At 58.7% G+C, this 24,627-nt stretch overlaps 1 protein-coding gene across 1 annotated transcript in view; it reads right to left on the reverse strand.

The window, feature by feature from the left end:
* The window catches only part of Mgat5b (alpha-1,6-mannosylglycoprotein 6-beta-N-acetylglucosaminyltransferase B), a 46,279-nt gene extending 28,709 nt beyond the window's left edge, over window positions 1-17,570 (reverse strand). Inside the window, exons 1-7 of the mRNA XM_069992915.1 lie at window positions 17,457-17,570; window positions 14,284-14,396; window positions 7,550-7,706; window positions 2,989-3,104; window positions 2,331-2,404; window positions 1,220-1,390; window positions 206-370 (exon numbers count right to left, since the gene is read on the reverse strand). Of these exons, the coding sequence (XP_069849016.1) occupies window positions 206-370; window positions 1,220-1,390; window positions 2,331-2,404; window positions 2,989-3,104; window positions 7,550-7,706; window positions 14,284-14,396; window positions 17,457-17,524 (864 nt within the window). The 5' untranslated portion in view covers window positions 17,525-17,570. The remainder of the gene's footprint in view (window positions 1-205; window positions 371-1,219; window positions 1,391-2,330; window positions 2,405-2,988; window positions 3,105-7,549; window positions 7,707-14,283; window positions 14,397-17,456) is intronic.
* Window positions 17,571-24,627: the final 7,057 nt, after the last annotated feature.

Genomic DNA, 24,627 nt, shown 5'->3' on the forward strand with positions numbered 1-24,627 from the left:
CCGTGACTTTTCTGCCTGATCAGAACAAGATGTGCAGAGAATGAGGATGGTCAGGACTTGGTCACTCTGCCTCCAGCCTTCAAAGGGCCAGAAGCCCCGTTAACATCTATCCTGACTTGCCTGCCCTTCCCCAGCCAGGAGCAAAGAAACCCAGTACCACCTGTTTGAGGCCCCCAGCCTCGACTCCCCGAGGGGAATGACGTACCTGCTTCTGGTCCCTCTGGGTGCCCGCCAGCTTCCGTGTGAGGCGCTGAGCAGCTGCGGCCCACTGGCTGGTGAGCCGCCTGGTCCGCTTCTTCATGAAGATCAGGGACTCCTTCCCGCTGCCCATCAGCTCCAAGAGATGGGACAGGTTGCTCCGGAAGACTGCCTGGGGTGGGAGCATCCCGACCTCAGCTCTCAGGCTCCACCGACCCCTCCCTCCCCTGTGGCCAGCAGGCCCCAAGATCCACAGCCACAGCTCTGGGGCTTGAACTCAGGACCTGGGCGCTGTCCCTGAGCTTCTTTTGCTCAAGGCTAGCGCTCTACCACTTGAGTCACAGCGCCACTTCCGGCTTTTTCTGTGTATGTGGTACTGAGGAATTGAACTCAGGGCTTCATGCATGCCAGGCAAGTGCTCTACCACTAAGCCACCTTCCCGGCCCATAGCTCTGCTTTTCCCCCAGCCAAGGTGGGGTGTCCTGGCCCAGCTCTGAGTAACCGTTACCCCCTGAGCCTCTCTAGGGAGGCCTTTGACTTAGTGCCTGGGGTCTCAACCAGGGTAAAGGGCAGTAGGGGCAGTGGTCAGGGCTGCAGAGGGGCTGCCTTCCACGGGGGCCACGTTTTCCATATACCTCAGACTTGTGAACTCTACGTGCCCTCTGTTAAACCCAATCCCATCAGGACAGCTGGGAGATGTAAGTACAAATAACAGGTCTAGCACACAAAGCCCTCCGTTCATGACGCTGTTACTGTTTTTCTAGCCCATGAAGGGGGCACCTGCGGGACCTCATCCTGCCCTCGAGCCCGGCCGCCCGGTGCGTGCAGCACCCCACAGAAGGTGAGGCTGGCGCCTCCTGTCTGTCATTCTGCTCCCCCAGCTTTGGGAAGCGCGGGGGCCCCCCCCACGTCCATCGTGACCCTGCCCCCCCCCCCACCGCAGATCAAACGAAGATCTTGGCGGGCTGGCGGTCCACCCCTCCCCACCTCGGCCCCTCACATGCCTGCCCCCACGGCCTACCTGGACTCTGGGGAGGGGCTTGGGGGCCCTGCGGGCAGCCGTCTGATTCCTCCAGGGCAGCGGGGGGCAAAACCACTCGACCTCGCTGAGGTAGATGAGGAAGGAGCACTCGGTGCCGTCCACCCCGAAGAAGGCGTAGCAGGGGTCCGAGGTCCAGCGGGCCCGCATCCACTGCAGACAGGGCCAGGTCTGGGCAGGCAGTTAGTACCTCTCCCCCAGCGACCCTGACCCCCCACGCCAGGCCTGCCCAGCCACACAGGTGAGGCAAGGAAGAGATCAGGGAGACTGAGGCAGGGAGCAGGTCTGAGGACCCCAGAGACGGGGAGGGTGTGGAGGAGCGGCAGGTACCATGTCTGCCTGGTCTTTTATTCCCCATCCCGTCACCTTGGAGGCCAAGGGCAAGGCAGTCTCCAAGGAGGCGGGGCTGGGCCCAGGAAGCCAGCCCCCATGCAGGGGGTCCCCAGGAGGCCCCTCCAGGCTTGGGGAGCAGGGCGGGACTGGTTTGCTGCAAGGACAGACCTTATGCACCGGAAATGGTGCCCAGAGGCGGGGGCGGGGCCTGAGCCCCAGCTGTGGCCTGTGCGGGCCGGGTGAGGCCCACTCCGTCCCTGAGGGGATGGGCTGCTGGGCAGCACGCGTGTTGACTGTTGAATAACTCATTCGCCAGGCGCTATAACCCTAGCTCCACAGGAGGCTGAGATCTGAGGAGCCTGGCTCCAAACCAGCCAGGGCTGACAAACCCGAGAGACTCTGATCTCCAATTAACCAGCAAAAAGGCCCGAAGCGGAGCTGCGGCTCACATGGTAGTGTCAGCCTTGAGTGAACAAGCTAAGGGACAGCACCCAGACTCTGAGCTCAAGCCCTGGACGTGGGGAAAAGTTCAGGATCCTCTGAAGGCAACTCACCCCAGGGGAATGGGAGGCGATGGCTGGGGAGACACCCCCACCCCTAAAGAGGCTCCACCTCCCTGAGGTCGGCCTACGCTGGGGCTGTCCAGGCTGGCACTGAGACCCTGGCCGAGGACAGCCCAGCCAGGGCTTGGTCCAGAAACTGCCTCGGCCCAGCCCCCGAGGAGCGGCGCCCCCCCCCCCAGCCCCAGCCTAGGCCTCACCTCCACCTTCCCGGAGCAGTCAGGGAACTCGGGGTCGCTGGGTGCCTCGCACTGGTCCCGCCGGCCTTCCGACACTGCAGGGAGAGGTCAGCCGGGTCAGACCCGGGGCCAGGGAGGGCCGAGGAGGGCCGAGGAGGGTTTTGGAGGGTTGCTGTAATGGGGCTTGAACTCAGGACCTGGGCGCTGTCCCTCAGCTCTTCAGCTCAAGGCTGGTGCTCTACCACTTGAGCCACAGCACCTCTTCTGGTTTTCTGGTGATTCATTGGACATAAGAGTCTCATGGACTTTCCTGCCCAGGCTGGCTTTGAACCACAATCCTCAGATCTCAGCCTTTTAAGTAGCTAGGTTGACAGGCGTGAGCCACCAGTGCCCGGCTCCCCCCACACTTCTTTTCTAAGCCTATACAGGAATGGGGCGGGGAGGTGTCCCTAGGTTGGAGCTGCTCTCTTTTATCCCTCCCAGCCTCCTCCAGGTTCCAGGACCAGAGACTCAGGATGGTCCTCCAGCCTCCGTCCCTCAGGCAGGCCAGAGTGGAGAGGACCGAGTGAGCTGCTGTGGGGCCATACGCCGCCCAACCTCCACCTGGCCCAGCCCATGGGCCTGGTGGGGGGGCAGCCTCCACTGGACCCAGCACACGGGCCTCGGGGGCCACACGCACCCTTGGTGTGCAGGAGCAGGCTGTGGCGCAGAATCTGGTCCACCTTCACGGCAATGTCAGACACATTCTGGGCAATGGCCTGGATCCGTTCCATGAGGCCTGCCCCAGCAGGCAGCCTGTGGGGAGAAGCCAAGGGTGAGCTGGGCGCCCAACTGGGTGACCTGGGGGGGCGTGGCCATTCAGCAAAAGCCATGGGATTGGAGGGTGGCAGGACTCCAGGGGAGGGGCCTCCATCCAGTGCATGCAGGAGACAGCCACGCCCCCCTCCTCGGGGCATGACCATGGGCACTGAGCACCAGCAAGGGGGCAGGTCTGCACGTGTGCCAAGGGCTGGGCCGGAGCTGCAGCAGGTGGAGGAATGCCCACTGCAGCCCACATGGGACCCTCTGAGAACCTCGGATGTCCGGCATCTCCCAGGCACAGACAGCTGTTGAATCTGTTTTTCTCTCCTACACTATAGCGGAATGAATTCTACTGCAGCAGCCTGCGGCCTTGCAAACTACCAAAACACCAGTAAACTCAGGTTGGAGAGAGAGAGAGAGAGAGAGAGAGAGAGAGAGAGAGTGTGTGTGTGTGTGTGTGTATGTGTGTGTGTGTGTGTGTGTGTGTGTGTGTGTGTGTGTGTGTGTGTGTGTGTGTGTGTGTGTGTGTGTGTGTAACAGGGCTGGAACACAGAGTCTGGCTACTATACCAGGCTCCAGGCTGGTGTTCTACCGCTTAAGCCCCAGCTTAAAGCTTCCAGCTTTGTTTTGTTTTTTGCTGGTTAATTGGAGATGAGTGTCACAGACGTTTCTGAATTGAGATCCTCAGATCTCAGGCTCCTGAGCAGCTAGGGTTGCAGATGTGAGCCCCCGGGGCCCGAGGCCTCCATGATCATCTTGCTGAAGCCCTCGTTTCATTCCGTAGCTGTGCTCATGGCCAAAGAATTCAGGGCTGCCCTTGGCTGTCCGAGTTCCTCAGAGATTTAGCAGACAGGCTGAGGGCCAGTCTCCAAGGCACATTTGTGGGAGTTGGGGCCAATTACCTAGCTTCTCTCAGCTCAGGTGTCTATGCCTAAAGAGTCAGAAATCAGCTTAGCACTGGTGACTCACACCTGTAGTCCTAGCTACTCAGAAGGCTGAGATCTGAGGATCATGGTTCAAAGCCAGCCCGGGCAGGACAGTCTCTTAGACTCTAATCTTCAATTACCCACTAGAAAACTGGAAGTGGAGCTGTCAATCCAGTGGTAGAGCACTAGCCTTGAGAAAAAGAGCTCAGGGACATCGCCCAGGCCCAGAATTCAAGCTCCATGATCATCACCAACAAAAAGAAGCAGAGTTACTGTAAGGATTCAATATGAGATTAAATGTCCAGATGTCAGTATACAGCAAGTGCTCAATAAATGCTTAACCCATTAAGCATTTGTTTTTGTTTTTCTTTTTCTGGCTCCCTACTTACAACAATCATCTCAACTTTGGGGAGAGAATCAGCCATTTTTCCTACAATAGGCACTTTTTCCCCCCCTAAAACATTTGCTAGCACAGGCTTTAAATAGTGCAGACTGCATCTGTGTGATTTAACAAGTTCAACTACTTTGAAACAGAATTATTGTTATTATACTGGACTTCGCATGTGTGTGGCACTTTCTATTCTCAAATAGTATACAATTAGGCTTCTTGTCCTTAGAAGTCTTTCTATAAATGACTACAGAAGTGGATGTGTTGGGGCTGGTATGAGCATGCACACCTGTAATCCCAGTCACTTAGGAGGCAGAGACTCGAGGTAATAAGAGCCAACTGCTGGCCTGGACAAGGCTGGTCTAAGATGCTATTTCAAACATAAACTAAAAGCAAATGATTGCGATGTGATTTGAGTGGGAGAGCCCAGATGGACAAGGGAAGAGAAGTGGCCGAGGGGTGACAGGGCGCAGCTGTCCAGAGGGGATGGGGGCGGGGAGGGCCAGAGCCACGGAGTCACCAAGAGGTTATGATCCCAGCACGGCTTCTCCAGGAGGTCCACGGCACTCACGACTCTTTTAGAGGCCCGTGGAGATGTCTGACTTCCTTTTAAAATCAGAGGACAAAAACTTGCTGATGAGCGGGTGCTTGTAGCTCACCCCTGTAACCCCAGCTCTTCAGGAGGCTGAGATCTAAGGATCCAGGTTCAAAGCCAGCCTGGGCAAGAAACTCTGGGAGACTCTAATCTGCAATTTGCCACCAAAAGCTGGAAGTAGGGACCCGGGAAGGTGGCTCAGTGACAGAGTGCTTGCCTGGCATGCATGAAGCCCTGGGTTTGATTCCTCAGCACCACGTACACAGAAAAAGCCAAAAGTGGCGCTGTGGCTCAAGTGGTAGAGTGCTAGCCTTGAGCAAAGAAGCTCAGGAACAGCACCCATGCCCTGAGTTCAAGCCCTAGTGCTGGGGGAACAAAAAAGCTGGAAAAAGTGAAGGTTTGGGAAGGGGGGTCGGGGGGAGACAAGGGGAAGTGGGCAGGCCGAGTGATCAAAGCGCACCACGGCCCCATCTGGACGTGTCAAAACGAAACCTGATCAAATGCATGGTACACAAAGCCGCTATGTTCGAGTGAAACCCCTTTGAACAAGTATCTGAAGATAATGAAAACTGAAATGCCAATTAATGCTAATAAAAGTGAAAAAAATGAAGTCTGCACATGTTCAGTGTCAAAAAGAAAAACCCCACAAAACCCCAAACCAGCTTGTCTTCTCCCGGGCTGCACCCACAGTGGCTGCGACCTGCCCCCCTCCAGCCGCCATCCACCTGCCTGAGCTCTGAGACGCTGTGACCCACAGGCCCCCAAACCGTCCCCGAAGTCAGACTCTTCCTAGTACGGGTTCCTGACATGTCTGCCATTGTGTCTTCCCAGGACACAGAGTGGGAAAGTGGGAAACGAGGCCTAGCTCGTAGGGGACAGGGTTGGCTAGAAACCCTTCTGGAGTCTAACTTCTTCATGTGCAGACGCTCAGCCCTGCTCCTCACTGAACGCCGCAAAGGGCCCGCCCCCACTCCCTCGGTCCCTCCTTTCCTTCCTTCCTCCTCCTTCCCTTTCTTTCTTCTGCAAGTACTTACTGAGCGGTCCCATGCGGCTGGGGTCCTTGCAGCCTGGAATGCAGCAGGAGCAAAGGCCGCATTCCCTGCACCTGTGCTCCAACGTCAGAGCCAGGCAGCAAGGTGCAGGGAATCAAAACACGGCATGTATGACAGTGCTAAGGAGAGGTCTACAGGGACATCTGTGGGAGTGGGGTCTGGTCAGGAAAGGCCTCCTAGGATTGCCACCTGAGCTTGGGAGAAGGGAGAAAGCTGGCTCTTCCACCTAGCCAGATCCAGGAAAAGATCATTCTAAGCAGCGGAAAGAAAGCCAGTGCAAAGGCCCTGTGGCTAGCAGGAAACTCTATGGCTCCAGGTACATTGGGGAGGCTGGGAACATACAGGAAAAACCAGAGACCATGTGGGGCTCGACTAAGAGTCGAGCTCTTACCTGAATGAAAGAGGGGGGGGTGGTGAGAAGAGGAGGAATTTGACCTAATTATTGTTTCAACAAGATGCTGCCAGCTTTGGAAGTGAGGAGAGGTGGGACAGGTGAGGAGATGGTGATGTGGGGCACTCTAACCGGGGAGAATGTGCTGGTGGGGGGGTCTAGGTGGTAGAGAAGGGTGTGAGCAGGGCTGGGAATCCCGGCCTGGCACAATGGCTGTCTATGGTGGTCGGGGAGGGAGAGGAAGTCTCCATGTCTGTGGCCTGAATTTAGGCTAGGAGCCCAAGGCCCTGGCCCGGCTTGAGCTGGGAACTGGGGAGCCCAGGGCCTGCGGGGAGGGAATTGGAGCTGTCAGAGTTCCCCAGCCGTCTTCAAATCACCAAGCTCTGAAGGCCCTGACTTTAATCCCAGCCAAGCCAGCCGGGCTGGGCTGGGAGACTGCTGGCAACCTCCACCCCTAGCCTCCTTCAGGCCCAGCCCTCACTCCCCCTCCTTCAGCGTGTCCTTCTCTGTGTCCTCCGGGACCGAGCCCCGTTCCATGTCCCATGTCCCCCTCCCCACGGGCCCCCGAGGCTCAGCCCCGGCTGGGCAGACCCAGAACGTGAGCACAGACGGCCTCCGATGGAAGACTCAGAGATGGTTTCCACGGGGCTTGAGAATGCACAGCCGGAGGCTGGCCACCACCAACCCGCCTCGCGAATCAGCTCTGCCTAGGCTAAAACAGCAAATGATGCTCTCCCCGGAGGATCCATCAGCACCCCCCACCCCCTCTCCCCGCCATGGACCTGGCCACGTGGAAGCTTCCAGAAGGGCAGAGGAAGAAGATGGAGGTTCTTCCTCCTCAGCCACAGACGGGAGCCCAAGGCTGGCAAACAGAGTGGGCTAGCACCACGCAGGGCGCTGGCTCCAGGCTAGCCCTCTGGGTGCCAGCCCACCCCACCCCCAGGGCAGCGTCCCTGGGATTCGGGGCTGGCCAGCGCGACCACCCGTGTGTGCCTGCGTGTGTGCATGTGTGCGTGCATGCATGTGCATGTGTGCGTGCATGCGTGTGCGTGTGCATGCGTGTGCGTGCGTGAGCTCACGCCCTCACCTGTCCACGGCCGCGCACGCCTCGCTGGCTCGCTGCGGCTGCGGCTGCGGCTCGCTGCCGTTCCCCAGCCGGGCCAGCGCGTCCACGCGCCTGGCCATCAGCTCCAGCAGCTCGCTCATCTTGCGGAGGACGCCGCGGGACTCGGGGCCGCCGGGCACTGTGGGCACAGCGTGGCACGGTCAGCGTGGCCCCAGCCCCACTATGGTCTTCCTCAGAACCCCCTTCCCCCCTTCTCCCCGCCCCAACACCCCCTTCCCCGCCAGGGATGGGGTGAGTGGGCGTGTCCCCCAACACCCCCAGTGTAGAGCCCCCTCTGCGGCGGGAGACTCTAGGCCAGCCCTGCTCCCTGCCCGCTGGGCTGCCCTGGGAACTCTGGCCACCTCTCTGGGCCTGGGTTTCATGTGCTGAAAACAGAGTTGTGGGCATAATGGCTCAGGGGCCTGGGTCCCAGGAAGCCTCTCCTTCCCTTCCCTTCCCTTCCCTTCCCTCCCCTCCCCTCCCCTTCAATTCCCTTTCCTTCCTCCCCCTCTCCCTCCTTCCCTCCCTGCTTTCCTTCCTCCCTTTCCCTCCTCCTCCCTCTTTCCCTTTCTCCCTCTTTCCCTCCTCCTTTCTTCTCTTTTTCCCTCCCTCCCTCCCTCTTTCCCTTCCTTCCTTCCTTCCTACCTTTTCCTTTCTTGCGGTGCTGGAGTTTAAGCTCAAAGTCACACGCTTGCTAGGCAGGGGCTTTACCACTTGAACCATACTACCAGCCCCATTTTGCTTTAGTCCTTTTCTTCCCTTTTCCTCGTGGTGGGGCTTGAACTCTGGGCCTGAGCCCACTGTCCCTGAGCTCCTTTGCTCCAGGTGAGTGCTCTACCACTTGAGCCCAGCTCCACTTCTGGGTTTTTCTGTGATTAATTGGAGATAAGAGTTTATGGACTTTCTTGCCTAGGCTGGCTTTGAACCATGATCCTCAGATCTCAGGCTCCTGATTAGCTCACAAGTGTGAGCAGGTGTAGCTGCTGCTTTAATTGCTTTTTTGTTTTGTTTTGTTTTGTTTTTTAAGCAGGGTCTTACTTGTTTTGCACTGCAACCCTTCTACCTCTGCTTCACACCTACAGGGCTGGCAGGCTTCATTGTTATGTTTAGCTTGTTTGTTGAGCTGCGGTCTCCCTAATTTATGTACCCAATCCTTCTGATTTTTGCCTCAAGAGGAGCTGGGATTATAGGAATGAGCCACCGCAGGGGCTTAGACCAGTTTCTAAAACAATGGTCCATTATTGCACTCTGCAACCGAACCTCCCAGCCAGGCTGCTAGCATTCAGATTCCCAGGCCTCTGCTTAAACTTGCTGATTTGAAACTCTGGGGTATGGGGCCCCTGGGCCTGAGGTTTGTGTACCCTCATGCCAGCCCTGTGCCCAGTGGGGAGTCTGCCCCCGAGTGAGTCCTGTGCCCAGTGTGGGGGGGTCTGCTTTCTGGGAGTCAGAGCTGCTGCCTCCTGCCCCCACTCCTGCCCCCACTCCTCCCCTTCTCTGTCCTCATCCTGATCCTCCAGACCATTCTGTAGAAAACCCTGAGTGTGAGCCGGGCACTGGTGGCTCACGCCTGGAATCCTCAGGAGGCTGAGATCTGAGGATCTCAGTTCAAAGCCAGCCTGGGCAAGAATGTCTGTGAGAATCTTACCTCCACTAAAACTACTAGAAAACCAGACAAGTGGGCAGAGCACTAGCCTTGGGCTGAAGAGCTGAGGGACAGCGCCCAGGCCCCGAGTTCAAGCCCCACGACCAACCAAAAAAAGAAAAAAGAAAACAAAGACAAGACAAGAAAAGAAATCCCTGTGTGTAAATAGGAGGATCGAGGTCCAGGCTGTCCAGAGCAAAAGTCAAGACCCCATATCAAAAATATCAGAGCAGAGAAGGGCTGGGGTGTGGCTCAAACAGTCCAGCGCTTGCCTGGCATGTGCAAGCGCAAGGCCCTGAGTTCAAACCCTACCAAATGAAGGAAGGAAGGAAGGAAAGGAGAGAAGGAAGGGAGGGAGGGAGGAAGGGAGGGGGGAGGGAAGGAGCCAGAACACCCGGGCAGGCTTCAGGGGACAGACAAGGCTGCAAGGCTGGAGGCCAGGACACCTGGCCCACCTGCAGCCAACCCCCGCCAGATGGCAGGAGAGAAGTTCCTAGATCCTGAGACAGGAAGAAGAGGGGGCAGGCAGAGAGGGCACTGGGCGTGCCCTGAGTCACCAGGCTGTCCCTGACACCAGACTCTAGCCCCTCCCTCTCCCCCTCAGGGGCCCTCACCACCGGCTTCCCTGAACCCACAGGATACAAGATACCACATGGCTTTGCTCCCCTGACAGCTGAGCCTGCCCAAGGGGCCGGGAGGGGAGGGTTGGGAGGGCTGCAGGAGCCTGGCACAGTACCAGCAGGAACGAGGGCCAGGCCAGCCTTAAAGAGACAGGGGGACAACAGGTGCGATGTGGGCGGGGTGAGGACTGGAAGGCCCCTGGGATTCAGGCTGGAGCTAGGGCCTGGAGGAAAATGGGCCTGTAAGGCCAGGCATGGTGGTGTACACCTGTAAGCCCAGCTACCTCTGGAGGTGAAGACAGAGGGGACTGAAATGTAAGCTCAGCAGAAGGAAAGTTCCAGATTCTGTCCTTCCTAACTAAAGTAACTAAAGGAAAAAGGGCTGAGGGTGTGGCTCAAGTGGTACCTGCCTAGAAATGAGAGGTCCTGAGTTCAAACCCAAAGAAGGAAGGAAAGGGAGGAGGGAGGGAAGGAAGAAGAGGAGGAGGGAAAAAGGGAGGGCAGGAGGGAAAGAGGGTCTTGTTTCTATACCATAAACAGTACCATAAACAGGCAAGTCCCTTTCCCAATCCTCTCCTCTCCAAACACCTAGCAGATTTGAATCAGTGGGGCCAGGAAATCCCACTGCTGTGCCATTGCCTTGAATAAAACAAATTTGGGGTCTCTCTGGCCACCCGTCCCTCCCCATCTCCCATGCAATCAGGCAATCGATCAAGCAAGACAGAAAGGGCCAGTAGAACTGCGCCCCAGAAAACAGGTAGCCTGAGCCTCTCTCCAAGCCCAGGCCAAACTCCCTGTGCCTCCCCCCCCCCCCCCCACTGCCTGCACCTGTCCTGGGACTGGAACAGGCTACCCCTCCCTCCCAGACCCATCGCCAACAGCCAAGGGCCCAGCAGCGGGAATGGGTGCCGAGGAAGAAGCCAGCCAGCCAGGGGGCCAGACGCCTGACAACCAGAGCCGAGCTGGCGCAGCAGGCTGACATCACCCCTCATTCTTAGCATCCGCTGAACTGCAGGTCCCAGGCTCACATCTCAGCCTCCAGACAGGTTCCTCCCTTCCACATCTCCCATGCAAATGAGGGAAGCTGCGTACCAGGAAATAAATGCATGTTCACATTTGGAGACAGGGGGATTTTGCGTGCGCGAGCATGTGTGTGTGTGTGTGTTGGTTCTAGGGCTGGAACTCAGGGCCTGGGCACTGTCCCTGAGCTTTTTTGCTCAAAGCTAATGCTCTACCATGTAAGCCACAGCTCCACTTCTGGCTTTTTGCTGGTTCATTGCAGATAAGAGTCCCAGCCTGTGATCCTCAGATCTCAGCTTAAGTAGCTAGGATTCCGGGTGTGAGCCACCAACACTTGAATAGCTAGGGTGATAGGTATACGCCACCAGCACCTGGCGAGAGACAGGGGGTGTGTTTGTTCCTGCAGAGGCCTTCTCCTCCCCAGACATTCTCTCCGTGGCTCTGTCCCTTCCACCCGCAGCTCTACCCTTTACAGCTGGTTCCATAAACTGCCGGGGAGCAGAGACCTCCCTGCTCTCAGGGAAAGCTCTGGGACCCACAGCTGGAGGAGAAGGCACATCTGGCCCTCTGCACAATGTGGCTGCCACAGCCACACCGGACCCAGCTGAGGCTGCAGAGTTCTGGACAGTTCAATCAATCCCTGGCCAGGGCCAGCGCGGTCCAGGGAACACCAGGCAGACGCCGGCAGCTAGAAGCAAGGGCCTGAAGCCTCCAGGCCTCTCCCCAGAGAAGTTCCTGGCTGCTATTTCAAGACAAGACAGAGAGCTGGGGAGAGCCGGGAACTGAGATTACATGCTCCAAGCAGCTAGCGCTAAACAACTTTGCAGAAAGGAAGGGGCTGGGGGAGGGCAGCAGCAAGAAGGAAAGAAGCTAGACCTCCTCCTAATTCCTGTTCAGCCCCACTTTCCTAGTTCTTAACATGTGTAAGCGAGTGCACTTCACCAGCCCAGAGCCTGGGCGCCAGTGGCTCCGGTCAGTTATCCTAGCTACTCAAGACACCGAGGTCTGAGGATCCAGGTTCAAAGCCAGCCTGGGCAGTCAAGCCAATGAGACTCTTATTTCTAATTAGCCATTCAAAACTGCCAGAAGTGGAGGTGTGGCTCAAGTGGTAGAGTGCCCATCTTGAGCAGAAAATCTAAGGGACAGTACCCAGGTCCTGAGCCTTGGGATAAGGCCTTGTGCGCACACACACACACACACACACACACACACACACACACACACACACACACACACACACACACACACACACACACACACACACACACACACACACACACACACACACACACACCTGCCAGGCCAGGCCAGGGGCCATGGTAGGAGAAGAGCACATGCCTTGTTCCCCTCCCCGGGCCCCTGCAACCACCCCAGGGAGAAGGCAGAACCATAGCCCAGCACATACCCCTCCCCCCCTTACACCATTAGTTTGGCTTCTCAGACCTCTGACCTTTCAGGAAGTCCAGGTTCCTGGGGGTCACGGTCTACCCCTCCTCCAGCCCAGCATGGCCCCGTCTAGGGGTGGCATTGGAGAGCCTGGGCATGTGCACCTGACCTTCCCACCACCCATGCCCGCCTCTCCTGGCCTCTGCGGCCAGCATCCCTGCATCTGTGCACTCTTCCACCCCCCCACCCCTTCCACCCCTCCACCCCCTCCACCCCTCCACCCTCTCCACCCTCCACCCCTTCCACCCTCCTCCACCCTCTCCGCCTCCTCCACCCCACCCCCTCCGCCCCCTCTACCCCCACCCCCTCCACGCCCTCCACCCCCCTCCACCCCCTCCGCCCTCTCCACCCCTTCCACCCCCCCTCCACCCTCTCCGCCCCCTCCACCCCTTCCACCCCCCCTCCACCCTCTCCGCCCCCTCCACCCCCTCCACCCCTTCCACCCCCCCTCCACCCCCTCCACCCCCTCCGCCCCCTCTACCCCCACCCCCTCCACGCCCTCCACCCCCCTCCACCCCCTCCGCCCTCTCCACCCCTTCCACCCCCCCTCCACCCTCTCCGCCCCCTCCACCCCCTCCACCCCTTCCACCCCCCTCCACCCTCTCTGCCCCCTCCACCTCCACCCCCACCCCCTCCACCCCCTCCACCCCCACTACCCCCTCGGTGCTGTTTCCCGCAGCCTCGCCCCATCAGACTCAGCACAGCCCCCCCCAAGGGCGGGTGGAGACCCCATTCTGCCAGGCATGCCTGGAGACTTCACCCCTGCTCCCAGCAGCCCCTGGGACAGCCCGGTACCGCCCCCCTCATCCGAGAAGGCACGAAGGCGCACGCTCAAAGGCTGAGCGCTCGTGCCAGTCAGATGGATCCATTCACTGACACCGGCTCCAATGACTAACAAGTGTGCAATCCTTCCGGGAGCTTCTGCCCGTGCGAAGCTGGAGGAATGAACGGGTGATGACTAGCACCGCGCCGTGAGTGCGGCTCACCGCGCCCACTCCACACCATGGCCTGGGCGACTGCAGACTACTGTCCACGGCCCACCACCGGGAGCAGGTGGAAGAGGGACTTCCGGGATGGGGGGGGGAGCGAGGGGAGGCCATCCCACAAAGCCATGCAGCTGTGGGACGCGGGGCCACTGTGATTTCTGTATGAGACCAGCCATTCCATCCAACTCTGATGAGTGTGTTTTGGTGCCAGTACTGAGGCTTGAACTCAGGGCCTGGGTACTCTCCCCAACCTTTTTTGCTCTGCTGCCAGAGTCACACCGCCATTAATCAGAGATAAGAATCTCTTGGATTTGTTTACCTGGGCTGGCTTCAAACTAGGATCCTCAGACCTCAGCCTCCTGAGGAGCTGGGATTACAGGCGTGAGCCACTGGCACCTAGCCCTCTGAAAGGGTCTTTACTTTTCTCTCTGTGGCTGGCTGAAGTGACTCCGTCAGTGTCGCCCAGCTAGTAGGGGATGAGCAGAGATGCAACCCCCAGGCTGGCTGGTCCCCAGAGCCCTGCTCTGAACCTCCACATCATGCCCTGCAAGCATCACGTGTGCAGGGAGCAAGGAAAGATCTACGCCCCTGAGCTCAGAGACAAGACCTGTGCACCTGCGGCCGGGCCTGTCCCTCACTGTGGCGGGGCCTGGGCCAAAGACACAGAATATGTACACTTCAAAGAGGGGGTGTCATACCAACGTCACCACTCCTGACACCCCAACTAGAGGAGTTCTACAACCCAAGGCGTGGCTCGAGAGTTTCAGCGCCAGCGGAGCAAACATGCCAGCCAGTACAACGCCGAGTTCAAACCCCAGTACCACGAACACACGGCGTCTCCCCTACCCCGGGGAGAGCCCGGATGAAGTCTGGCTGCACACACAGAGCCGCAGAGGCCTCCCTTCTCTGCCCCTCACCTCTGGGTGACCAGGAAGCCCGGGACAGGGTCCCAGAAGCGCCCCCCCCCCCGCCCCGCAGCTTGTAAACACCTGCTTCCAGTACCTTCTGTACGGATGGTGAAGGGGGAATCTCCCAGGCGCCGGGCGGAGAACTGGCCTCCCAGAGATGTCATCAGGAAGCAGAGAGTGAAGAACCCGATGCCCAGGACAAAGAGCCTGCGGGGGAAGGGGGGGGGAAGGGCAGGTCAGCTGGGCAGACCTCAATACCGCGCCGCTCAGGAGGGGCCAAGCAGTTCTTTAAGTATGTATGAAGAAGCTGGGCATTGGTGGCTCACGCCTGTTAGCCTAGCTACTGAGGAGGCTAAGATCTGAGGATCATAGTTTGAAGGCAGCTGGGGGAGGAAAGTCCACGAGCCTCTTATTTCCAATTAACTAGTACAAAGCCGGAAGTGGAGCTATGGTTCAAGCGGTAGAGCACAACCATTGAGAGAAAAAGAAAAAAAAGCTAAACCAGAGTGTGAGGTCCTGAATTCATACACACACACACACACACACACACACACACACACACACACACACACACACACACACACACACACACACACACACAGAGGAACGAGCAGGAAGCAGAACTTGGGCCCAGGAGGCTTCCTCCTCCATAGGACAAAGCCAGGAGGCCATAGGGAGAGATCTGGAAGATCTAGCCTCAAGACAGAGCCTGCTCCTCCCAGCGTATCACGAGAATTAGAGAATTAGAGGCGAAGGCTGACACCCCATACTGAGCCGGGCGCAGGGAGGTGGTGGGCAGTGTTTTCACACGCTCTCCTGTTGATCCCAATACATGCTAAAGTAGGAGACGCAACAGTAGGCCTGATGCCAGCTAGAGGGCAAGAAACCCATCCAGCCGAGATCCACCTGCCCCCGTCCATCACTGGGGCCATCCCAGGTGCTGCGTGCACAGCCTGCCCAAGTCATCCATCACCGGCTCACCGTAACCCTTCCCGGTCTGGGCGCCCAGCGGGCTCCAGGCACCTGTCACTGCTGGATGAGCCTGCTGAGCCCTCCCTCTGCCCAACCCAGGGCTCCCAGCATGTTTCCAACTGAGCACGGAGGGCCATACAGGTGTGATGCTGGCCAAATGACCCCATTCCATTCCCTCCACACAATACTGGGGCCTGGACACTGGCCCTTGGCTTTGTCACTCACGGCTGGTGCTCTACCACGTGAGACACACCACCACTTCTGCCTTTTTTTTGGAGGGGGGACAGTCGTGGGGCTTGAACTCTGGGCCTGGGCACTGTCCCTCAGCTCTTCAGCTCAAGGCAAGTGCTCTACCACTTCAGCCACAGCGACACTTCTGTTTTTCTAGTGGTTTATTGGAAATAAGAGTCTCACAGACTTCCCTGCCTGGGCTGGCTCTGAACTGCGATCCTCAGATCTCAGCCTCCTGAGTAGCTAGGATGACAGGTGTGAGCCACCAGCACCTGACCAACATAAACTATTGATTATTTAACCAGGTTATCTAGTATTGTGGTACCTGAGGGCATGGGGAAGGGGGAGCAGGGAACAGGCCCAGAGACACCCTCTAGTCCAGCCCCAAACTCCTCCAGCCTAAATGCTCAGTCTGGGGCCCCAAACAGCGCAGAGCTGGGGGCAGGTAAGAGTGACAGATGATCTCACACCTCACACCCATCAGAGGCCATGATGAGTTAGTAGAGCTGAGAGAGGGCACTCCCCTGCCCCCACAGGTGTGAGAGCCCCCCCAATCATGCCAAAGATTTCCAACAGCCACACCCCGACTCCATCCCTGACTCTGCACGTGTAGGTATCTTTCTGCAAGACTTGCTTTATGCATTTTAATCTTCATTATTTGAAACTGGCAGAGCAGGGCTTAATTAAAATTTGGCCCATAAAGAAAACATAATTGCAGAAGAAAATAAAAAAAAAAAACACAACAAAATTTCCAGCCTAAGTTTAAAAGAAGCTGTCCGAGGTTAGCCGGGGAGCAGTGGGGCCAGAAGGTGGCTGGTCCGGGCTCCCCGGGGAGGGAACTTCTGCCCTCTGGTCCCTGGGGAGATGGGACATGGAGGGACACCACCTCCCCCCCCCCCACTGAATTCCTCCCTGCCTGGGGGCAGGGCTCAGATCCAGAGGTTCCCCCCCAAAATTAAATTGGGGTGGTTCCTGGGTCACGGCCGGAGCACCCTGGGGAGGGGGGCTGTCACCCACCCACGGGGATCCCTGGGGACACAGCTCTTGGAGGGACTCCCCAGCCCGGGAGCCCCTTCTAGACCTGAAGCCCAGCACCTTCACCTCCCAGGGCTCAGGACCCCCCCTTCGCTTGTAGGGGACTCAAGTGAAAACGCTTTCGCCGTCCGAGCTTCGGTCCACCGCAGGGCACGCGTGGGACAAAGGCCCGGCCACAGGGGCTCCGGGAAACCCAGCGGGACGCAGCCCGGCGCTGTCCGCGGTGCTGGAGGCCGCGCCGCGGGCCGGGGGCCTGGGATGGGGCCTGGGATGGGGCGGGATGGGGTGGGAGCCGGGGGTCTGCCCCGCGGCACCCCGGGAAGGCAGGGGGGCAGGGTTTCCCTGGAGGCGCAAGGCCCTTCCCAGGGTGCCGGGCTTGGGTCAGGGGTTCCCCACAGCCCAGGAGCCCCGCACACTCGGCGGCCCCAGGGTCCCCGGGCCCAGCCCCTCGGACAGCCCCGCCCCGGGGTTGGCCACTGCTCCGCCCGGACCCCACCTGTGGCCTGAGGGCTCCGTGCTCCCGCCCTCCGCCGACCTCCCGCCCCCCCTCCGCCTGCTGCGCCCGGCCCGCGGGGGGGGGGGGTCGTGACCCCATCCCGGCGCCGCTCCCCGGGGACCCGGGTCTGCACCCGGCCGGGCGGAGGGCGGGGAAGGGGCCGGGCTCTGCGGAGGGGACGGCGGGTCGACGGGAGGGGGCGCCGCCCGGCACCCCGCGATAACTTTGCCGCCCGGGTGGGAAGCCCCGCGCGGGGGAGACGCCCCACGGGTCGGGACCGGGGCGGGGAGGGGGGGGGCCCTGGCTGGGTCGCTGCCCAGGCCCAGGCCACGGCCTCGGTCCTCCGGAACCCCAATCCCACCTCGGCCACCCCGAGGCCGCCCCCAACCGGGGACACGTCTACATGACAGCCTTTCCTCCCCGGCCCCCCACCCAGCTCCGCCGCGGGTCCTGTCCGAGGGCGGAGGCGCGGGCCGCCCACCCCCGCGGGGGGAGCGGGGAGCCCCGGCGCGCCGGCCCGCGGGGAACTTTACCGGAAGGGTCTCAGGGTGACCAGGCATCGTCTGACCATTATCTTCCCGTCGGGGTGGACGGCGATCATCGTTCCAAACTTGTCTGGGCGAGGCGGGACGCCCCGCGGTGGGCCGAGGCCGGGCCGCGCGCGGAGGGGGCGCGGGGCGCGGGGCGCGGACCCCGCCGCGGGCGCAGCGGGTGGCGCGGCCTGGCGCCCGGCCCGGCGATCGCTGCGTCTCCGCCCTCCGCGCTTCACATCTTGGGGGTCGGGAGGCGGCGCGCCCCCAGACCGCCGGCCGCGCGTCTGGCTGCTCGGGCTGGCTGGCTGGGCGGGGCGCGGCGGGGGCTCCCCGCGGCGGGCGCCCACATCCCCGGCCCGCGCCCTCGGTGCGGGCTAGCGGCGGCCCCGGGCCCGCGCCGCGGCCCCCCGCGCCTCCGGGCCGCGCCGACCGCCGGCCCCGCGCCGCGCCGCGCCCATGGCTCTCGCGGAGAGGCGCCCCGCGCCGCCCTCCCGCGCGCGCTCGCCCGTCCGCCCGGCCCGCGCTCCGGGGGCCCCGCGCGTCCGGCCCGGCGCGCCGCGCTACGCCCGGAGGCGCCGCATTGTTTCCTCGGAGGAGGCGGCGGCGGAGTGGCGGCCCGCGCGGCCCGGGAGCGGCCTGGCGCTTCCTCGGCGCGCCGGCGCCACCTGGTGGCCGAGCCCCGCTCGCGCGCCCTTCCCCGGGCCGGGCAGGCAGGGGGCGCGGGGCGCGCGCGGGGCCGAGGACCCTCTCCCCCCTCCCCCCCGGGACACGCAGCTTCCTAGGACGCCACCAGCCGGCCACGGAGGGCTAACGGCCGCGCCCGATCCTGCACAGCGCAGAGGGCGTGGAGATCCGGGTCCCTGCCACCCCCAGGCTCTGCACCTGCTGCCTTACTCCACCCGCCCCACCCCGGACGCGCACTGCCGTGTCTGAGCCGCTCACCCATCTGTCTTCCTTGTCTGAAACTCCCTCGGCTTGGGTGGAGGGCGCGGGGGGGGGGGAGTCCTGGGACCTGGGGACACTGAGGCGCACACTCAAGGCTTTAGCTTTTGGGGGGTCCTGGGACCTGGGGACACTGAGGCGCACACTCAGGGCTTTAGCTTTTTGGCAAGGCTGGCACTCTACCATGTGAGCCACAGCTCCACGTCCAGCCTTTCAGTCGGTGGTGAATTGGAGATAAAGAGTAGCACAGACTTTCCTGTCCTGGGCTGGCTTCAAATCTTGATCCTCAGATCTCAGCCTCCTGAGTAGCTAGGATGACAGATGCAATGCATTCCCGAACATTCCCCAGTCACCTCAGACAGATTCAGTCTGTCTGGTGTGTATACATGCATCATGTTTATCTTTTAGGTCATCTGAGAGGAAACATGTGACCTGCATCGTTCTGACTGTAACTGGGGTCCACAGGCCTGCTGGGCCTGGATTCTCCTATAATCAGTGGGTGAGGAATGGGCAAATGCACGACCAGAGCGCCAGTGAGTAGCTCACTAAGGCTCCTAGCTCCAAAACACAGGCGGGAGTCTCATGACATCTCAGGGCCCTGCCTGCCCGCTCCCTGCCTTTCTAGACTTTGCAGATGTGTCTGCAGTTGCAAATCAAGAGGCTCCTACAAAAGAACCCATGTGAAACCTTCTGACTGCAGAGCACATCATGCAAGCTCAGCCCTCCGCATGGTGGCCGGCGACGCCCCACTCCCCCTGCGATGCACTGAGGCTTTGGGTGCCGTGTGTCTTGCAGACACCGTGTCTCCCAGGGGCTCGCTCAGCACCTGGCAGAGCCTCAAAGGCAGACTGAGGAAGAAGAAAGCCCATTTTTCCTCCACTCCAGCTGCCTGGGAAGCCCCGCCCCTCTGCTGCCTGGCCACGCCCCCTCTTGGAGCCATTTCTCACTAGCAGTGACTCATGCTCCCTGCTTTTCCTGCTCCTCCATCACAAGTCACCTGTCCCCCCCCCCCATTCAATTACCTCATTGTCTTGCTCCCTGCCAATGTGAAGCCAGTGATAAATTGGTGTTGGCAGATTAATGTGTTACTCCAGCTAGGTAACAAATTTGCATTGAACAAGGACAGGCTGACCGTGCCTTGGTCTCGGAAGAGTGACAGATGATGGCGGGAAGTCTGGGCACCGTGCAGGTTGGCTAAGGAAATGTTTGGGGGGCAGAGGTTCTCCGTTGGGTTCCTGAATCATGCCTGGTGCCTGGTTGCGCATCTGCCACACATCCCAGTAACCATTTAGTTTCTGGCTTTGAGTGTCAAAGCCACATCTGAGCGTGCCTGTTGCTGGCCAGCTTGGGGTGGGGGTGCTGTGGAGAGGCTGATCTAAGGGAACGAGGTGGGGGTTCCCAGAAGACCTGGGGAGTCCAGGGGAGGTGATCTAACTCAGCCAGATTTTAGGTGGAAAAGGATGTTCCACACACACCCCCCCCCCCCGTTGCTGTCTTGTATTTCCACATTGGGGTGGGAGGGAGGAGGAGTCGCGGGCTCGGGGCCAGCAGGGAGACGGGGCGACAGCAGTGGGTGATACTTTGCGTGCCAGATTGCCCAGCCGCCTGCTCATTTCCAAGTCTGCTTCCCTCTTGTCAGCCTCCTGGCTGCGTGCGGTCAGTCCATAGTCACCGGCCCCCTCCTCATTCCTGCCGCACGGGGGACATCAGGAGAAGTCTGACAGCACGCCACAGAGGAGGCACCCTCTCCGTGCCTCGGTTTCCCTACCCATGAATCAGGCTGTGTACAGCACCGCGCTGGTCAGAGGCACCGTGTGAAGCCGCGGCCTGTCGCCTGGCCCCTATGGCCCCTGGCATCTGTGATTTTCGCCATGAGGGTCTTGCCACACTCCGTGTTCAGATTCCCGAGCGCACCTTCAGCTCTCTGCCTGAAGGCTTCTGTTGGATGCCTCTAGGAACCTTCTAGAACATGCCAGGACAAGAAGGGAGTGCCAGGGAGCTGGTGCCTCCGGGGGGGTTCACCGAGCCACGGTTCCCCTGCCTGAGGCGCTCACCATGCCGGGATGCTCCTCCCAGAGGCCTCTTCTCCCTGGGCACATTTGTGGCAGGTGCTCTCCTAAAGCGCCTCGGAAACCAACGACTGCATTTGTGTTCCCACCTCAGCTGGGGAGCCCAAGGCAGGGCCTCTGTCCTACAGACCTGGGCTGCGGTACCCCACAAGCTTCACCTGCAGAGCTGAGGCCACCTGGCTCTGACCCCACCTCTGGCGCGAGGCCTGAGTGCATTTGCTGTTTTTCGTCTGTTGGTTGCTTTTTGAGAAGTGAAGTTATTTCATTTTTAATTTTTATGTATTTGTTGGTTGGTTGTGGGGCGCTGTCCCTCAGCTCTTCAGCCCAAGGCCAGTGCTCTACCACTTGAGCCACAGCACTACTTCTGGTTTTCTGAGTGGTTTATTGGAGATAAGAGTCTCACAGACGGGGCTGGGGGTTTAGCCCAGCGGAAGGGCGCCCGCCTGGCACGCCCAAGGCCCTGGGTTTGGTTCTCAGCCCTAGTTAAAAAAAAAAAAGAGTCTCACAGACTTTCTTCCCTGGGCTGGCTTTGAACTACAATTCTCACATCTCAGCCCCCTGAGTAGCTAGGATTCCAGGCATGAGCCACCAGCACCCCGCGAGAAGCGAATTTTTTTTATAGGTGTGTGTTTGTTTGTGACAGGGTCTCGCTGTGTAACGCAAGCAGACCTGAACTCCAAACTAACCTCAAACGCCTACTCCTCCTGTCTCAGCCTTCCAAGTGCTGGGATTACAGGCATGTACCACCACACCCTGCTGAAGTGATTGGCCAGTATGGGCTGTCTCCTTGGGCAAGTTGAAGTGGAATCTGAGGGCAGGAACTGGGGCACCCTTACAGGCTAGACCAGAGCTGGCCTATGCTGGGGGGCCTAATGTAGCCCCCATCTTCTCCTGCTGTGGCCTGGCTCAAAGATTCAGGAGAAGCCCAGAGCAGGCAGACCTGGTGAGCAGAGGAGATCCTTTGCCCAAGAAGATGGTGAAGGACCCCAGGAAGACATGGGGGGGGGTCTCAGAGCCCAAATGCCTGGAGGGTGGGCTGGGCAAGGCAAGGAAGCCACTGAGTCCTTTCCTCCGCCACCATAACGAACGTGGCTTAAAGCAACACAAGTCCATTCGCTGTGGTTCTGGAGGCCTGAGAGAAACCACCCAGGCTTCTCTCCCAGCTTCCGGCCAAGACCGGAAATTCCTGCAGTTCCTCAGTTCCACCTTCTGCTCCGTCTTCACGTGGCCTTCTGAGAGAGTCCCTCAGTACCCAAAGTTCCCTCTCGCAAAAAGGACCCCTGTCATGTGACCCTAAAGCTCTAGGGCCTCATCTAATGTCATCTGCAGGGATTTATTTCCAAATAAGGTTGTATTTTGACCAGGCCCCGGTGGCTCACACCTGTAATCCTAGCTACTCAAGAGGCTGAGACCTGAAGATGAAGGTTTAAAACTACATGTAAGACTATTCACTCCAGTCAAGCCAGAAGTGGTGGTGTGACTCAAATGGTAGAGCACCAATCTTAAGCAAAATAGCCGTGAAGTTGTGAGGCCTTGAGTTCCTGAGTTCAAGACCCAGTACTGGCAGGCGTGCGCGCGCACACACACACACGCACACACACACACACACACACACACACACACACACACACACACACACAGAGTTGCATTTTGAAGTTTTGGGAGGATTCCCCACCACCATCACAGGGGCCGTGTGGAAGAGGCCACAGTGGCCAGACACAGATGGGTCCCCAAGGACCCAGCTGGTGAGATCGCCACAGTTTTGTTATTTTTGGTTGGTCGTGGGGCCTGAAGTCTGAACCTGGGCGCTGTCCCTCAGCTCAAGGCTCAAGGCTCTACCACTTGAGCCACAGCGCCGCTTCTGGCTTTTTCTGCTTATGTGGTGCTGAAGAATTGAACCCAGGGCCTCAGGCATGTGAGGCAAGCGCTCTACCACTGAGCCACCTTCCCAGCCCCTCGCCACAGCTTTGTGTGACCACAGGTCTGGATTCTTCAGGAGGAGCCAGGAACGTGGGCTGCTCCTCGTGTGAAGTTGCATAAGTTAAAAATGTAGGCTCAATATTTTTAGAATATTGTACAAAAACAATAAAAACCACTTGATGATGGCCTGCCATCTGGTTCCCGGATGGATGTCACTAGAAGGCAGAGCAGGGAGGCCACAGGCCCTGCAAGGCCAAATCTTCCTCATCCTCCTCCACCCCCAGAGCAAAGGTAGACACTGGGGATGCTCCTGGGAACAGGAAGGGTGGGCTGCTCCCTGGGACCGTCTGACCCTTCAGATCACACACACACACACACACACACACACACACACACACACACACACACACACACACACACACACACACACACACCCCTACCTGGGCTCTGCTACCAACTTTCCAGAGTTTCAGGGTTCCTCTCACAGATGGGACCTGACCCCAGAAGGAAAAAGCAGTTTGCAGTGTTTGAAATCCTCACTTGGCTGCAGCACAGACGGCGCATTGTGAGGCAATAGGCTATTGTCCTTTGCTGGAGTTCGGAGCATTAATAATGTCATAACAGCACTTACTGACACCATGCACAAATCCACAGCCAGGCAGGGCAGGCCCAGCCCGCACCCAAGCCAGGCGCCCCGAGCCCAAAATGGGGCTGGGGAGGGCAGACTTCCATGCACATTCCATGCTGTTTCACATTTAGGCTAATGCGCTGATTGAAAAGCAGCGTCTGGGGTTTATTTTTATTTATGCCAGAAGCTAGTCTGCTACACAGCTTGTGGGAACAGAACGGAGCTATTGTACCTTAGCTGTTTCTGCCAGGGAATAAACAGCTGTGTGTGTGTGTGTGTGTGTGTGTGTGTGTGTGTGTGTGTGTGTGTGTGTGTGTGTGTGTGCGTGTGTGTGTCTGGGGATCAGGAGACCAGGCAAGCCACCCTCCTGGGTGAACCCCACTTAATGAACCATGGAGAAATGGTGCATTCCTCACCATCCTGACATCCCATGGACTGAGAATCTACCAGATGTCTGAAAATGACTAAGAACTCTGAATGTGTCCCCTTCACTTTGGTAGTTAAGTTTGCATTTCAGGGCAATATGTTTTTGCTAAGCCTTTTTTTTCTCGGCCAGGTGCTGGTGGCTCACACCTGTAATCTTAGCTATTCAGGAGGCTGAGATTTGAGGATCACTGTTTGAAGCTAATCTAGGCAGACAAATCTGAGAGACTCTTATCTCTAACCAGAAAAAAAAGCCAGACGTGGCTCAAACAGTAGAGTATCAGCCATGAGTGGAAAAAGCTAAGCAAGAGCCCAATACCCTGAGTTCAAGTCTCAGTAATAGTACCCACCACAAACACACAGACAGACAGACAGACACACATACACACACACACACACACACACCACCACCACCACCACCACCACCACCACTGGGTGTGATTCTTTGTTACAGCAGCTCGAGGGAACTGGCACAACACCTTTTTCCAACTGGCAATGTCAAGCACTGTTTGGGTATGTCCTGTGCATCCACTTCACAGGTGAGGAAACAATTCAGAGAAGCAAAGCATTACACGCAAGGGTTCACTGCAGATCCAGTCCCCAACCAGACCTGCCCACCCAGCGCTGATGACATGGTGCAGGAATGGGAAGGCGGGCTCCTGGGAGCTCAGCACCCGGAGTCAGCCTCCCTCCCTCCCAGAGCCGATGGACAGCTTCACTGGGCACCCAGCGCAGAGATAGCAGCGTGGGGCAAACACAATGCAGTGTGTCCCTACCACGGAATACTATTCAGCCTGAGAAGAGACTTCCTGCCAGGCTGTTGGTGCACACCTGGAATCCAGGCCCTGGAGAAGACGAGGCAGAAGGCCGGTGAGTTCAAGGCCAACTTGAGCTACACAGGGCTACACCGTGAGACCTTGAGAAGAAGAAAAATAGGAGTAAGAGGAGGAGGTAGAAGAAAAAGAAGAGAATTTGTAACACATGCCTTGAAAGCATGCCAAGCTAAAGAAAAGGAAATAAAAGAATAGACACTGCATTTTTTTAATTTGTATGATGTGTCCAGAACTGAGGATATATATAATTCAGTTAGAGAACTCTTACCTTGCATACTTGGGGACCTGGGTTCAATACCCAGCTCTGTAAAACAAGGGAGAATAAAAACAAAGGCAAAAGAAAAAAGATGCCAGGT

This window comes from Dipodomys merriami, unplaced genomic scaffold, assembly GCF_024711535.1.
Source record: "Dipodomys merriami isolate MVZ:Mamm:240054 unplaced genomic scaffold, mDipMer1.0.p SCAF_42, whole genome shotgun sequence".
Classification (NCBI taxonomy): Eukaryota; Metazoa; Chordata; class Mammalia; order Rodentia; family Heteromyidae; genus Dipodomys; species Dipodomys merriami.